This window comes from Aythya ferina, assembly GCF_964211825.1.
Source record: "Aythya ferina genome assembly, chromosome: 8".
Taxonomy (NCBI): domain Eukaryota; kingdom Metazoa; phylum Chordata; class Aves; order Anseriformes; family Anatidae; genus Aythya; species Aythya ferina.
The window spans coordinates 6,386,759-6,403,688 of NC_140304.1; the positions used below are offsets into that span (position 1 = coordinate 6,386,759).

At 40.0% G+C, this 16,930-nt stretch overlaps 1 protein-coding gene across 25 annotated transcripts in view; it reads right to left on the bottom strand.

The window, feature by feature from the left end:
• The window catches only part of LOC311441013 (uncharacterized protein), a 291,658-nt gene that overhangs the window by 71,743 nt on the left and 202,985 nt on the right, over nt 1-16,930 (bottom strand). For 5 of the 25 annotated variants that reach the window (XR_014695718.1, XR_014695719.1, XR_014695735.1 and 2 more), the window contains one exon: nt 5,613-5,649. The exons of the other annotated variants lie outside the window; for them this stretch is intronic. Coding sequence is in view for 2 of the 5 variants with exons in the window: in XM_084528641.1 (XP_084384767.1) it covers nt 5,613-5,649 (37 nt within the window). In the remaining 3 variants the exon portion in view is untranslated. The remainder of the gene's footprint in view (nt 1-5,612; nt 5,650-16,930) is intronic. 25 annotated transcript variants of the gene reach the window in all.

The following is a 16,930-nucleotide window of genomic DNA, read 5'->3' on the forward strand; positions in this document are numbered from 1 at the left end:
TTCCCCAGGCTCAACTTCAGTCCTTCAGCTCCTCTACCTAGCCCTGCCTCCTGAGGCAACACAGGGAGGGTGGGGGGTAGGGGGTTATAACCAGTCCATAACAGTTTCTCTCTTCCTCCTCACACTTTTTTCCCCTGCTCCAGTGTGGGTTCTCCACAGGCCACAGCTCCTATCAGGAGAACTTGCATGGACTCTCCACAGGCTGTGGGGCAATCTCTCCTCCCCTCCTTCTCTGAGCATGGTGGTCACAGGGCTGTTTCTCACACTTCTTGCCACACTCCTCACTGCTTGTCCAGCATTTTTTGCCCTTTTCCTTATATACTATTTCACAGAAGCACCCCGAGCTGGGTTGCTGGGCTCAGTTGTGCTCTGTGGTGGGGCTGCTGTGGCATGGCCGCTGTGGGACCTTCCAGAAGCAGCCGTGCCCTCACAGAGGCTGCCCCTGTGGCACCTGCTGCCAGCACCTCGACACCTACACCCAATATGCATGGCTATTTTCTTTTTCAGACACTGTGTGGCCATGACAAATAAATATAAAGCGCAATTTACACCAGAAGAGTAAAATCTGTTGGTTTTACAGTAAGCAATAAAATCCTCCTGATGTGAGACAGTAGTACTGGTCTGTCTGCTCCAATGCACATGGCCATAGAAAGATCAAGAGTGAAACACTGTCACAGGGTTAAGTGAAGTTCTATTAGCATAAAAACTCCTTACCTCATAAACTGTCACACATTAAACTGTTTGCTCTTGAACTGCTTGGTAGTTGCTGCCTTTAAGATGAAGGATTTCTGATTTTGTTTCTTAGTAATGAAGTACCGACTGCTACCACCATCCTGTCAGTCTCTTTTACATGACCGGCACTGCCCTCCTTGACACCATTCAATTAACCCATCATCAAAGTATGCAATCAGAGCAGACACACAGCAATACACATTATAAATGGCTCTCATGTACGCTCACTCAGCTGTTGTAAAAGTAAGAGGCAGACCTCACGTACTAAGGGCTCACATAAGGACTTTATTTTTTACTCTTTTCCTTGTGCTTAAAACCCTCCTTGTAATAACATTCATTATGCCCTCTCAGCTCTGGCAATTCCTCTTCAATCAAAACAAGTGACCATAAGGAAAGCATATTACAGTTCTATACAACAGACAGCAGACAACTTTTGTTGCTATTGCTTCAAGGAAAACCCTGAAAATGATCTGTCAGTTAACATGAATAAAAAGTATTTTATACACCCCTTTCTTACCATATAATGAGTGTTTACAAACCACTTTCTTCATATAGCATCATGCAGCTTACTCACAGATTTCTAAATATTAATGACATTGGATTTATCCACTGTGAGGGTACAATTTACAGTAATAAAACATTTGAACCTACTAATGATTTTGACGTTCAGTTTCTTTCTAACTTATAACCGTGAAAGGAAAAACTCTGTTCGTGTTAGATGTCTGTCAGCTCTACAAGTTATCAAAATTATTTGCCAGGTACAGACAGTTCAAAGAGGAATCGGGACACAGTCCTTGCTGGCATTAAGAACATTTGTGGGTCCTTCTTCCTTGGTCCTGAAGAGTGATGTTAGTGATGAAACCCCTCAGGCACTACACCCTGTGGGTGTTTGGAGCTAACAAAACTACTTTTTAAGAGGGAGCATTAATAACCTAATTACAAAAAACTTCCACACCCTGAAACTGGAGAAATATTAATGTGTTATTCCTATTGAAAAAAACATACCCTCTCTTTCACTCAAATATAACACCCGCCCTGTGCAGCAGCAAATACTCTAGTATTTAGAAAGCTCCACTGACATCCAGGCAACACAGAAACTAATAATTTATATTACTGATATTTTTATTAGTAGTAGTATATATTATGAATACTGTTCTATGCAACAGACTAAGACAACCCTCCCTGCCACAAGCTTTCTCATTTTTCTATGCTACCATCTAAACAAGTCCATCATTCCCTACCTTTAGAAAACATTTAGACAGAACAACAGAGAGGACAAACAAATTTACAATGAATTTTAGGTGCACTAAAATCAAATCATGCTGATCTTTGACTCTGAAAAGCTATATGCACTTCTGAAGGTATCATCTACATTCAAATTTCTTAAATAACAGGATATAAGCATTTCTTGTCCTTAATTTAACAATGTACATCTGCATTTTAAAAGTTAATTTATCCTACCAATCTTCTATAAAACAAATCACTGTTCCTAACTGAATTTTACAGAAAGGGAAGTAAGGCAAAGAGGTTCATGCACCATGATTGCATGGCTGATGGGGGCCCACCCTAACAACTATTACGTCAGATGATATCATAGTCAAAGAAAACTTATACAATGCATCTGAAATTGATATTCCATGATGGAAATATATAAAAAATTTATTTTAAAATTAAATTTAAAAAATAAAAATTATATTTATATTAAAATATAAATCATTTCAAAAAAAAATTCTCAGAAACCTTGATGGTTACACAAGAAATTTCTGAAAGTCACAGCTTCTCTTCATTCTTGTCCCTTCTATTTCACAAAATTCAACACAAGCAATGCTGAAAACTCTGTTCCCAAAGGGCATTATCAGTGTTGCAGAAGCCTGTAGGCTGCTGAAATAATTTAGCCAAAAAACTCTCAGGAGAGTCCCCAGAAGTCTTTTCCCAGAGGAATTAGGTTCAACAATAAAGTTTAAAAAATAAAAATACAGTCTCCCATGCCCTCAGCTGAGACTTCACTAATTAATGCATCTTCCAGTGACCTGTAGGAGCCACTGCAGATAGGAATAGTGGAGGAGAGTTTCAATTACACATCCCATCAACATTTTAACATATAACCCATATCCAGACTTATAAGCAATTTTATCATAGATAATCCTACATTCGAAACCACCATTGATTAGCTCAAGAGATTAAATTTATGCAACAACAAATCAAGATTCTTTTTTTTCACTTCCATCTGTTTTCATGTGCATTATATAACTTAATTAGGTTGACTTCTATTATAATCAGTTTCATACACGTACACAGTAAGACTGCTACATTTTTTTTTAATCTATCTCTACACATTATATTCAAAATTGAGAATGTTTAAATTATTAATACGGTAAATCTTAAATTTTTCTTAGATAAGCTGGACTAAATTTTTTAATGTATTAGAATCCCAGGATTATAAAGAGCTCATAATTTTTATTTCTTCATAATGTTTAACTATGTATGTATTTATTCAAATGATGATGTGTTACTGTTTCTTCTCCATAATAATATAAATCAGATAATGTAATTGGCTATCATTTCTAATGGTTGAGCTTAATTGTACCACTTAATTTTACTACATGATTTTCAGTTCTAGCAAGGCTTTGCCCAATCTACAGTTTCTGCAATATAATTAGTATTAGATGATTAGAGAAAATGTTCACAGATAGGAGCAGAAGGAATTGATGTTATATCTTAAGGATTTTCAAGGATATAGAGCACCTAAAATAAACAAGAGAGATCATTACTTAACAAATTATTTCTGTATTTCCTATTATGGCTTCCAAAAAATAAATCAGCTGATGTAAGTTTAGACATTTGATGGGAAGCTATCAGCATCAGGAAAAAAAAAAAAAAAAGCCAGGAAACAAACAACCTTGAAAGAAAATATATATTTCTTTTAAACAAACAAACAACAACAAAACCAACAACCAAACACCATATAAGAATCACTAGAGAAAGAAAACAAAGATAGCCAAGGGCAAAGAAGTTTTGGACCAATAGAGCCTGACAGATGCACATAGGTAGAATGACTTATAATTCTTAAGAGAGAGCAGTTAGTGTTACCTCACTCTGGAACGAATGGACACAGTTTTAGTATTAATAATCTTACTTATACCAAAGAGGTTTTAAGCAGCTACATTTATCAATCCATTCTGTCTAGAAAATTTATCTTAGATCAGATAGGATAGTTCTAACATTAGGAAAAATACAAATTCATTTTCTGTCTGAAACACTCTATGAAAATACTCATTGTTTTAATCTTAGAATATCAATTAAAATTTTCTTTCAAATTGTAAAAGAACCATTTATTAACAGAGAAAAAGGTTTGCTTTAGCGTAAGAGAGATGGTCATAGATTGTGGCAAAGGGTTTGCTTAAGAAATAGTCAAATAAGATCATTTTGTTAGAGGAGAAAAAAACTTCTGGGTACACTGACATATAATGAGCAGAATTGATTTGATACTCTGATTTTTTAAAAAAGTAAAACATTGATGAAACTCTAACCTGTAACACACTTCCATCAAACATATCATTTTCTTTTGATATATTTTAATTCTGTCAGGTCAACACTTCCTGGCAGAGAACAGTCACATGTATTGGGAATTCCATGTGCCATTACATCCTACATTAAATATAACATTGTTATGCAAATAATGATAATGTATTTATAATCATGCCTCATTAATGTCCTCTGATTAGTCTACAACCATTTCCCAGCTGTAGCAAACAAGAACAACTTTCACCATATTACACAATCTGATGCAAGGGGGCTGATAACAGAAGTCACATGCAGAGTTTTTACAAAGGCTTCTCAAATAATATTGCTGATGATCGCTGTAATATTCCAGTTTAAAGGAATCATAGTTTTTTTACATATAAGCTCACAGGATATTAGGAAACGGCAACATGCAATGCAATACAATTTAAGGCTGTATAACACCTCTACTTTCTGAACCGGTTTTGTATACCAAAAGACTATGCAAATGCCTAAACGTATCTGGAAAACACAAGTTTTACAGAATTCTCAAGGAGAATGTCAGGTCATTAGGAACATTATTAATGTGGTAGGTGGACTCAGAAGTAATATGGTGATGTCACTATGATGAGGACATCCTGAGCAAGCCTGCAGGCAAAAAAGAACACAACTACCAAGATAACCTGAAACTATAGCGTTAGCTGTTTAAATGGATGATTTGCTTTAAAAACAAGCAAACAAAAACCATAACAGTGAATATATTAAACATTTTTCACCTAATTTCAGGTTAAATCATGGAAACAAAACAATAATTCTTCAAACAGATATTATTCTAAACATTTTATAGGGGAAAGAAATACCCAAGGCAACAAAATGGAATAAATTCCATGCAACAAAACCAGAGAGAACCCCAAAAGTAATCCCAGAATTTTGACTTGTTTTTAATAAGGGCCCTGAAAAAAATAAGGCTGAAATCATAGATCAAGTTGAAACAAACTTTGTATTTTACCCATAACATTTTCAAATCTTTGTTAATTAAATTATTAGAAGAAAAAAAAAAAAATACAATAAATGCATGCAAGTGTTGCAACATTACTTTTTAGATGTAGGACACTGGAATCTTTAATCATATTACCCTGAAATCCTTGAAAACTTTACTAGTTCCTTGTATCAAGTGACAACATGAGAAAATAAAGCAAAGAAATGAACGCTAATTAACACTGTCTATAATGCAGAACAATCATTAATCTCAGCTGACACTGGCCAGAAATTCACATATTCACCAAAAGTGGAATGAGTCCCCAGCCGTGGTAGGGAACCTACAGACGCTGCTGGTATTTTTAGCTTCAAGCATTTTAATTAGAAATTGGTGCCCTTACCATAAATATGTAGAAACATCACACCAGAACTGAATTCCTGCATAAAAATAAACACATTTTAGATATTAGCATTCATCCTCAAAGTTTAACTGCCCCACTTTTAATTTGCATCCAAATTCTCAAACGTCTAGGAAAAGGTGAAGTTATCTACAGTTGAAGTTATGATTTTCTATCCATTTCCATGTAATTCCTAGGAAAAAATCTTCCAATATCTTACATTTAAACTGCATTTTGCTCCTCAGTCTCATCTACTAGAACTGTATTAACTAAAAGCAGCACAGAATTTGTTCCTTTGTCTTTTCTACAGACTGAGTAGATGTAAATGTAGTAAAATACTACCAAATCATTTTGAAGAGATCATTTTTTACAGCTTCAACATACAAATGTACTTATAGTCTATTTCAGCATTAAAGATTAAAAAAAAAAAAAAAAAAAAAAAACTATATATACATAACAGCCAATATCACAAGAGCAAATTCATCCATAAAACACTTTTTTTTTTTTATCTTTGCATTGTATTTTATTTTCTATTCTTTAAGCATTTTCACTGTGACTGTAGATCATTGATAAAAATGAACAGCAATTCACAAAAGCCAGGTTCTTAATGAAAGAAGGGCTCCTGCTATTTCTCTAAACGACTGATAAATTTTTCGTGTAGGTCTGCCAAGGTTTAAAAAGAAACACTAAAATGTTTATTGTTACGTGCAAAACTTACCCTTCAGTGCTGAGATGTGGGATTAGCCTGAAATTTATAAAAGACACATTCTTCCTTTATAAAAATTAAAGAATAACAGTTGTTAGGAGGTTTTAGACCACCTTTATATATAGATTGGATTGTAAAGGCCTGGATTGTAAACAATAGCTTGTTAAAAAGACTGAGTTGGTAAGCTCTGCTAACTATTTTGTCACAGAATCTCATATAACGGTGTAGGTTGGAAGAGACATTAAAAAACACCTAGTTCCACCACCTCTGTCATGAGCAGGGACACCTCCCACCAGACCAGGCTGCTCACCGCATCATACAGCCTGGCCTTGAACACCTTCAGGTATGGGACATCCACAGCTTCTCTGGACAGCCTGTGCCAGTGCCTCAACACCTTCAGAGTGAAGAATTTCTTCCTTATATCTAATCTAAATTTACCCTCTTTTAGTTTGAAGCCACTGCCCCTTGTCCTGTTACTACATGCCCTAATTTATGAAGCATCACTAGCAACAGTATGGCCAGAAGACTGCTTTCAACTTTTGACAGAAGACTGCTCAACTTTTGGTTTCATCAGCCCTGTAATGCCTGGCATCAGCTGTGATTATGATCCACTTAAGGCACAATCCTCATCCCCATATACACCCACTAGACTAACTAGCATGTACATGTATGTCAAATCACCTGTTAAAATAATATAAAGCGTCTGAGTTCACATTTCAATTTTCACATTTTACTGAAAATTTGATGGAAATTTTAGTTATAGTTCTAACCTTGTAAACAGGATACTGGTGATACTATAGGTGATACAAAGTTTGGGAGATGTGGACATGCCATTTAGGTGGATAGCAATAGGATTATCCTATTTTAAGTTTCACATAATACAATTCCTCCTTTATTAATAACATCTCTTCTTTCCAGGAAAGATTCATTGAAGCATATTGCCCGACCCCATCTTCAGATCAATTCTGAAATGTTAAGATTGGGATTACCCTTATAACTTCCCCTTGAAATGGGATTGTGCTATGGCAGATTTTACCCCAAAATAACTACAAGATCTAAAAATGCCTAAAATATTTAGCAAGCTGCTACTTAAGACTGAGTTAAAACTACATCCATATGGTAACTGCCAAATTCTAATGCTTGAAATATGCCAGTGCATTAAACAGCTTGCAGAAAAATGCACTATATTTTCATTAAATATATACTTTTATTAAATATATATTTCCATTTCATTAGGGAAAAAAATAATAAAATATTTCAAAAGTTTTTTCTAAATGAAGCATTTACAAAATATTGAAGAAATACAATCATAGGTCAAAATAAAAAAATAAAATAAAATAAAATAAAATAAAATAAAATAAAATAAAATAAAATAAAATAAAATAAAATAAAATAAAATAAAATAAAGATACATGATTGCTCCCTGTACTAACAGTATTAAACTTCCAAGGAACTATTTTTTCTCCTTCTTCCCCTCCTTCTTGCGGCTGGGGGACCAAGCACACCTGAGGTAGGCATGCTCTTTGCTTTCCTAGCTCTATAATCTGAGTGGCTGTGCACAAATGATACAGCCACAACAAACTCAAGAATCGCAAGCCACCAGTAAGAGGTTTGCTTTGTGCAGCTTCACCATAGGGATTATTACTATCAAGCTAGCTAATGCAAGACTGTAGTTAAAAATACCTGCTCTCTGGAGAGCCAACAAAACTATTTTGGCCCTTTTCCCTAGTTTGATGCAGTTTATGTGTTTTTGTTGCTGTCTTATTTATTTATTTATTTATTTCCAGTCAAACCTCTAAATATCATTCACAATTTGTTACTGTTTTCCAGTCCATACCACCTGTATGAGGTTACTACATGTAAGAGACATATCTCTGTCTCTTACATGTAGTAAGCTGTCTTCAGTACTGACAAACTAATGCTCTGGTATATCAGTGCAACCCAAAAAAACATCTAAGGACAAAACCTTTGAATATTAAAACCATTACATGTAAAAAAATTAAGTGTTCACCAGCACAGCATCCCAGAACCAAAGTCGGAGCCAAATTTTAAGTCTGGATATTGGTCTTTTGCTCTATGCGGGTTATAATACAGATTTACATAAGTCACCTGCATAAAAATTCCCTGTCTTGACATGGACTTATTGCAACAGTGTTCTGAGTAAGCTAGAAGCCTTGGCCTTTTCCTCATCTGACAAGGTTGACACACGTTGCGTGGTCATGCTGATGTAGCACAGCTGATGTCCCTGTGGTAGAGCAGTGAAACCATGGACACAATCTGCACCAAAGGTGGAAACTGTCTTCACAAGTAGGGAAACAAAACAGAATCACAGAATCACAGAATTTTCTAGGTTGGAAGAGACCTCAAGGTCATCGAGTCCAACCTCCAACCTAACGCTAACAGCCCTCCACTAAACCATATCCCTAAGCTCTACATCTAAGCGTCTTTTGAAGACTTCCAGGGATGGTGACTCAACCACTTCCCTGGGCAGCCTGTTCCAATGCCTCACAACCCTTTCTGTAAAGAAGTTCTTCCTAACATCTAGCCTAAAACTCCCCTGGCTCAACTTAAGCCCATTCCCCCTCGTCCTGTCACCAGGCACGTGGGAGAACAGGCCAACCCCCACCTCTCTACAGCCTCCTTTAAGGTATCTGTAAAGAGCAATAAGGTCACCCCTGAGCCTCCTCTTCTCCAGGCTGAACAAGCCCAGCTCCCTCAGCCGCTCCTCGTAGGACTTGTTCTCCAGGCCCCTCACCAGCTTCGTCGCCCTTCTCTGCACCCGCTCAAGCACCTCGATGTCCTTCTTGTAGCGAGGGGCCCAAAACTGAACACAGTACTCGAGGTGCGGCCTCACCAGAGCTGAGTACAGGGGGACGATCACCTCCCTAGCCCTGCTGGTCACGCTGTTCCTAATACAAGCCAGGATGCCGTTGGCCTTCTTGGCCACCTGAGCACACTGCTGGCTCATATTCAGCCGACTGTCCACCATCACTCCCAGGTCCTTCTCTGCCTGGCAGCTTTCCAACCATTCCTCTCCCAGCCTGTAGCTCTGCTTGGGGTTATTGCGCCCCAGGTGCAGGACCCGGCACTTGGCCTTGTTAAACTTCATGCAGTTGACCTCAGCCCATCGGTCCAGCCTATCCAGATCCTCCTGCAGAGCTTTCCTACCCTCAAGCAGATCGACACACGCACCTAACTTGGTGTCATCTGCGAACTTACTGAGGGTGCACTCGATGCCCTCGTCCAGATCATCGATGAAGATATTAAAGAGGACCGGCCCCAGCACCGAGCCCTGGGGGACGCCACTAGTGACTGGCCTCCAACTGGACTTGGCTCCATTCACCACGACTCTTTGGGCCCGGCTATCCAGCCAGTTTCTAACCCAACGAAGCGTGCGCCAGTCCAAGCCAAGAGCAGCCAGTTTCTTGAGGAGAATGCTGTGGGAGACGGTGTCAAAAGCCTTGCTGAAGTCAAGGTAGACCACATCCACAGCCTTTCCCTCATCCACCCAGCGCATCACTCTGTCATAGAAGGAGATCAGGTTCGTCAGGCATGACCTGCCTTTCATAAAGCCATGCTGACTGGGCCTGATCGCCTGCTTCCCCTTCAAGTGCTGCATGATGACTCTCAGGAGGATCTGCTCCATGAGCTTTCCTGGCACTGAGGTCAAACTGACAGGCCTGTAGTTTCCTGGGTCTGCCCTCCGGCCCTTCTTGTAGATGGGCGTCACGTTTGCTAGCCGCCAGTCGATTGGGACCTCCCCCGATAGCCAGGACTGTTGATAAATGATGGACAGCGGCTTGGCCAGCTCCTCTGCCAGTTCCCTCAGTACCCTTGGGTGGATCCCATCTGGCCCCATCGACTTGTGCACATCTAAGTGCCGTAGTAGGTCACCAACCAGTTCTTCATGGATAATGAGGGCCACATCCTGCTCCCCATCCCCTTCCACCAGCTCAGGGTACTGGGTATCCAGAGAACATCCGGTATTGCCGCTAAAGACTGAGGCAAAGAAGGCATTGAGCACCTCCGCCTTTTCCTCAGCTCTTGTAACTATGTCTGCCCCCGCATCCAGTAAAGGATGGAGATTCTCCTTAGTCCTCCTTTTTGTGTTGATGTATTTATAGAAACGTTTTTTGTTATCTTTAACGGCAGTAGCCAGATTGAGCTCCAGATGAGCTTTGGCCTTCCTAATTTTGTCCCTGCACAGCCTCGCTACTTCTTTAAAGTCCTCCTTAGTGGCCTGCCCACTTTTCCAAAGCTTATAAACCCTCTTTTTCCTCCTAAGATCAAGCCACAATTCTCTGTTGAGCCAGGCCGGTCTTCTTCCCCGCCAGCTCGTCTTTGGGCACGTGGGAACAGACCGTTCCTGCGCCATTAAGACTTCCCTCTTGAAGAGCGCCCAGCCTTCCTGGACCCCTCTGCCCTTCAGAACCGCCTCCCAAGGGACTCCACCAACCAATGTCCTGAGCAGCTCAAAGTCAGCCCTCCGAAAGTCCAATACAGCGGTTTTACTGGTCCCCTTCCTGGCCTCGCCAAGAATAGTGAACTCCACCATTGCGTGGTCACTCTGCCCTAGACAGCTCCCGACGATCACGTCCTCCACCAGTCCTTCTCTGTTTGCGAAGAGAAGGTCTAGCGGGGCACCTCCCCTGGTAGGCTCACTAACCAGCTGCGTCAGGAAGCTATCTTCCACGCTCTCCAGAAACCTCCTAGACTGCTTTCTCAGGGCTGTGTTGTGCTTCCAGGATATGTCAGGGAAGTTGAAGTCCCCCACGAGTACAAGAGCTGATGATTTTGCAACCTCTGTCAGCTGCCTGTAGAATTCCTCATCCGTCTCCTCATCCTGGTTCGGCGGTCTATAGCAGACCCCAACCAGGACACTAGCCTTGTTGTCCCTGCCGATCCTAACCCAAAGGGACTCGACCTTGTCATTCCCAACCTCGAGTTCTACAGCCTCGAAAGACTCTCTAATATAGAGAGCCACACCACCACCCCTTCTATGCTGCCTGTCCCTTCTATAGAGCTTATAGCCAGGCATTGCAGCACTCCAGTCATGAGACTGGTCCCACCACGTCTCCGTGATGGCAACCAAGTCGTAGCCTGCCTGCCGCACGATGGCTTCCAGCTCCTCCTGTTTGTTACCCATGCTGCGTGCATTGGTGTAGATGCACTTCAGCTGGGCCATTGCCTTATCCTCCGGCCTTGCCATTGTTCCCCCTGGCACAGCCCCAACAATCCTAGCCTCAGCCCCATCCCCCTTCCTACCTAGTTTAAAGCCCTCTCAATGAGCCCTGCCAGTTCCTGGCCCAGGATCCTTTTTCCCCTAAAAGATAGGGACCCGTCTGCGGCCATCAGGCCAGGTGCTGAGTAAAGTGCCCCATGATCAAAAAACCCAAGATTTCTGCGTTGGCACCAGCCCCGGAGCCACGTGTTTAACAGGTGGGCTTTCTGTGTCCTCTCTGAACTCCTCCCTGCCACCATAGGGATGGACGAAAACACCACCTGCACTCCCGCTCCATCCACTAACCGACCCAGCCCCCTAAAGTCCCTTTTGATAGCCTTGAGGCTTCTCTCTTCGATGTTATCACTGCCCGCCTGGACTATCAAAAGGGGGTAATAGTCAGAGGGGCGTACCAGGTTAGGAAGCTTCCTGGCAACGTCCCTGACCCTGGCCCCAGGGAGACAGCAGACTTCCCTACGGGTAGGGTCCGGCCGACAAATAGGGCCCTCTGTTCCCCTAAGAATCGAGTCACCAACAACAATAACCCTCCTGTCTTTTTTGGTGGAGGCAGTCCTGAGGCGCGGAGTCGACCTCCTCGCTCCAGGCATCCTCCTGGGAACATTTGCTACCTCTTCCTCACACACCGGCCTCTCAATCTCTAGGGCCTCAAACCTGTTGTGTAAGGGCACCTGGGAAGGTGGGGCCGGAAGGGGAGAGCATCGCCTGCGATGTCGAGCAGGGACCTGTTTCCATTCCTCCTCAGCTCCCAGATCCCCTCCCTCTGCCCGACGGGGACAGGGCAGGGGGTCCGCCCCCATTTGGGGAGTCAAACTCCAAACAACTCTTCCTGCATCAGAGAGTAAAGATTTTGGCATTTTAGTGGGAAGTTCACAAAAGAGAGTTGCTAAGCAAGTTACTGTGCTGCACACAAAGTTTTCAACCTAATCAGACCAGCATAATACAGAAGGAGGAGCATACTGTGCATTACTTTAAAACCTCCTGTAGGCTCCTGCTAATCATGCCAGACTACTGCTCATAACTTAAATTATTCATTGGGGAAGAATAAAAGTTTAATCAATAAAACCAGGGTCAAGTCACCCATACTAGAGGTTCAGAAAAAGATGCCTTGAAAGTCAGCTGTAAAATATTATGTGTTTTGAATGAAACCTTAATATCTTCTCATGTTCCTATATTCATTAATAATAATAAACCACAACCTCATCTGACCTTTGCCTTCACAGATTTGAAAGAGAGTTTATGAAAATCCTTAGCATTATTGGAGTTCTTTACCACTACTTCAGTACTTAAGGTACCTTCAAGAATACTTAAGGTTACAAAGATAGCTCTTGATCTTCCTGCAGAGCTATTTGTAAAACATCAACCTTACGAGAAAAGCTTCAAAAGAGAATAAAGTATGCATGAAGCTGGCCCCCACTGTTTACTTTTTGTCTTCTGTATTGATGGTACAATATATTGATGTACTTAGATGATACATCTCTGATTTGCAATAGGTATTGATACGACACCCTTTCATCATTGACAGGGCCATAGGCAAGTGTTAAGTTATGCTATGTTGCTGTAATTACAGTGCAGACTGATCGCTCTCCAAGTCTGCAGGAAAAGCTGGCAGTTAAAGTCACTGCATACAGCAATCATAACTGCACTGACAGGCTGCTGTCAAGCAGGCAGGGGCAGTCTGGAGATAGATAGCAGAAATGCCAAATCTAAGACAAATGCTCCTGGAATATGTAATAAATCATATTAGCTGTCTGATACTTCTCCTTGGGGTATTGATTGTGATTAAAATAAACTAATTAGAATTGTAATCATGATACACTGAAACAGGAAGCAAAGATGTGAGCTATGCAACACTATTATGAAGCATTTTTTAAACAGTCCATCCAGACCACTAACCTACTAACAAATTACTGGAACTAGAACAGTCTGCATCAGGGTACAGAAGTGTCAAACAGCAGCATGGATATATAGCCCTCATCTGAGGGACTGTATGTAGATGCTGTATTAAAATCTCCTCATGGGCTGCAGTTTCTGGGAGCTGCAGCAGCCATTTTGAGATGAAGAAAGCAGATTCCACCCACTGCCCCGCAAGATCTCCACTGCCAGGCCACAGGCCGGAGGCATGGGCACAGTCATGGCCCTCCCCAACTCCCATAGGCGAGGAGCCAAAGATGAGGGTGGTCCATAACCAGCCACGTGTGTAGAGGTGCAGGGCAGTCCTCTGCAGCAGGTGGAACCTGCAAGAGTCACACGGTGCCTTACAACAGAGGTTTTGCTTCCTTTCTTAACTGGCCATATGTAGGTATGTACACACAATCAAGTTAACCAGGATTTAAAAAGCACCAAATCTGCAGTCAGATATGCAGGAGCTTGTCCTTTCTCATGTTGGAGGAAAAAAAAAAAAAAAAAAAAAAGATTAATTTAAATCTTACTGTTCTTACTGTTTTGTGATTTCATATATATCCACTACAACCTAACATTTAACACTTTTCCATGCCACTCTCTGCAGAAGGCAATGAAGAACAGACATATTGAATCACTATACATAGTTGGCTAACCAAATATACTTGCACATACTGGGAATACCATGGGAAATTTAGACATTCAGAACTCCTGAGATAACTCCTAAGAACTGCTAACCCTTTTGAATTTCTAGCACTCAGATATTTTCAGTCCCCTGACATGAATATTCAAGATACACAAAATACAAAGATGTCCCAGTGGTAGTTTGAACAGAACCAGAGAATAAGAAACAGGTGCTGTGCAGCAGTCATGAGAATTTTTTGCATTTAAAAGATTTGTATTTTGATGCGAACCAGCAACACAGTATTACATCTTCATCTTCTTTTCATGCCAATTTTACACTGACTTAACTATATTAACTTACCCCTTACCTTTAAATGGCTTACTTCAGATTCACATTAAAGTAGATGACACAGAAATCAGTCCTTCCTGGGGTTGGTTCCTAATACATTGTTGATGCTGTTACCAACAGCTTAGAATACATATTTTATTATTTTATTTAACATGACACTTCATTTTATCTACTAAAGGTAGAATATGAAAAATATCACGATTAACACTCAGATTTGCCAAAATGTTTCAGCAGATCAGTAGTAAAGTTAATCTGTGGTAATGCAGGGAACATGCATGGAAATGGTAATATCAATGTTAATCCATTCACACAGTTTTAGTTGTGCAATTGTACAAAAAATCATTTATGCAGATTTTTCTGCAACTGAAATTGCCTGTTTTTTAAAAGGTCACAGAATTTCATCTCCCATCTCTCTAATTTAGCATCACTGCACCAAAGAAGGCAACGTGGCTTTATGATTTCACATTCTTGGCCAAAATACTCTAACTCATTTGCCTTTGGGAAGAAAGATTCTATTTGCCATCCACGTTTAGACACCCTGAAAATATGTTGATTAGTTGGGTGATTAATATTAATAGTCACTTATCTAGGTAGCTAAATTAGAACTAAGTGACTAAGTGAAGTCACCTGTATTTGAACTGCTTGGGCCCAATTTTAACTGCAGCATGAACTGCAACAGAATGGAAGATAGCTGCAACTACAGAAACTGGTAATAGTGTGAAATTAAGATAGTAGCATTTGAAATAACTTAACTTGGGATTATATGTGAACTTTAGGAGTTTGATTACGGATCTTGAGACTGCATAACAAGAGGAAGGAGCATGAGTAATCGTACCTGATTAGAGCACAGAAAGTGCCTGACAACCTTGAAGAAAGAATACCTTAGCGGTGCTTTCTATCCACTCCTGATCACAGCTTTCCTGGGAATACAGCCTGGCAAGCTCGTGGTTGCATCTTCACCCTTGTCTCTCTCTCTCTTCCTGAATCCTTGTAGCACAGCATGTTTATGCACCCCATGCTAAAAGGCTAGATTGCCTTCATGTGTCAGAGAAAATAAAGGTGTTTCCTACGTAAATGTGATTTAGCCCTCAGAATACCGGTACTGGTGCTAATCTTAATGTTTGTGAAGGTTAGTGACAGTTCAACTGGAATGAGGAAGGTGTATGTCAAGTCTGGTGAGGTTGATTAACTCCATGTAAAATGAGTCTATATGGGATAAACATGATTTTATCTATATTACAGTTTGCTCATTTAGTATCAAGATCATAAAATGAACTGCTCTGCATGTCATCGGAGGCACCTCCTTGGAAATACTCTTCATGATTTTATAATGGCATAGCTAGACATATAACACAAAAATATACATTGACCTTAATCTATTGGACACTGAATACAGGAAACTGTGAAGAGTTAAGAAGAAATGAGAAAAACAAAAAAAAATTATATTTGCCTATTTAGAATTTAAAGGTATATATTTTACTGGCATGTTTTCATATTTTAATTGTAGTCTATATTTGTAAACAGAATCTAAGGCTGCAAAGTTGAGGTCAGTGAAGCTATACTTGCTTTCACCTACCAAATAGGTCAAGATAAACACAAAAGTAGAACTCCACAACTAATTAAAATTAAACTTAAATGTTCAAGCTCCGAGGTTTAGAGTTTGGGTTTGTTGGTTTCATCCCCCACCTCCAAACATAAGAAAATTCCATAGACAAGCATTCAACTAATTATTTTCAATGAGCAGATCAAGTCTTGAGAAAACAAAACAAAACCTTCACAAGTCCAAAATCTTCCAAACTGTTTTGGAAGCAGATAAACCAAAATACAGAAGGTACATTCTTTAATGTAACAAACAATAATTTTGGTTTTCTTTAAGTCACATTATTTCACAGAAGCAGAAAACTGAGAAACTTCCCAGCTTCTTTCCTTCCCTCTCTTTCCTTCATATGGGCATAACCTTTTCTGGCAGTAATGAGAATGACAACATTATGTGTTTCTAATAAAAGAAAGAATCTTTTTCAGATTGTACACCAGCTGCTGAGCAATTCTATAAAGTTTCATTTCAGAATGCATGTGCTGTCTTGAACACAGTCTGCAATCTTTTTTGCATAAGTGTCCTTTAAACACGACCAAATTGCAGTTTCAAAGAGTCTTCAGTGAGATTTCTACAAACTCTCAGGCATCTCCAGTTCCTTACTGAAGTGGACTAGAACCAAGGTATTAGAGACTCATTAAATTCAATATGCTCAGTGTAATGTTTTCAATTACAGTGTAACTTTACTTTTAAGCTTTATTTGTTAAATTGAAAGGAGAATATTCCTCATTTATTACTTATGCTGAGGAGAACAGTATCGCTTTGGAAAAACTTGTGTCAGTGAAGCTCAAGAATTCTGTTGCAACAACAAGAAAGCCTATGTCCTTAAAAGCACAAGTACCATATAAGTTAACTTTCTTTTAAAAATCAAAGTTCTTTGCAGGTGGTTTATTCTTGAGTATAGAAA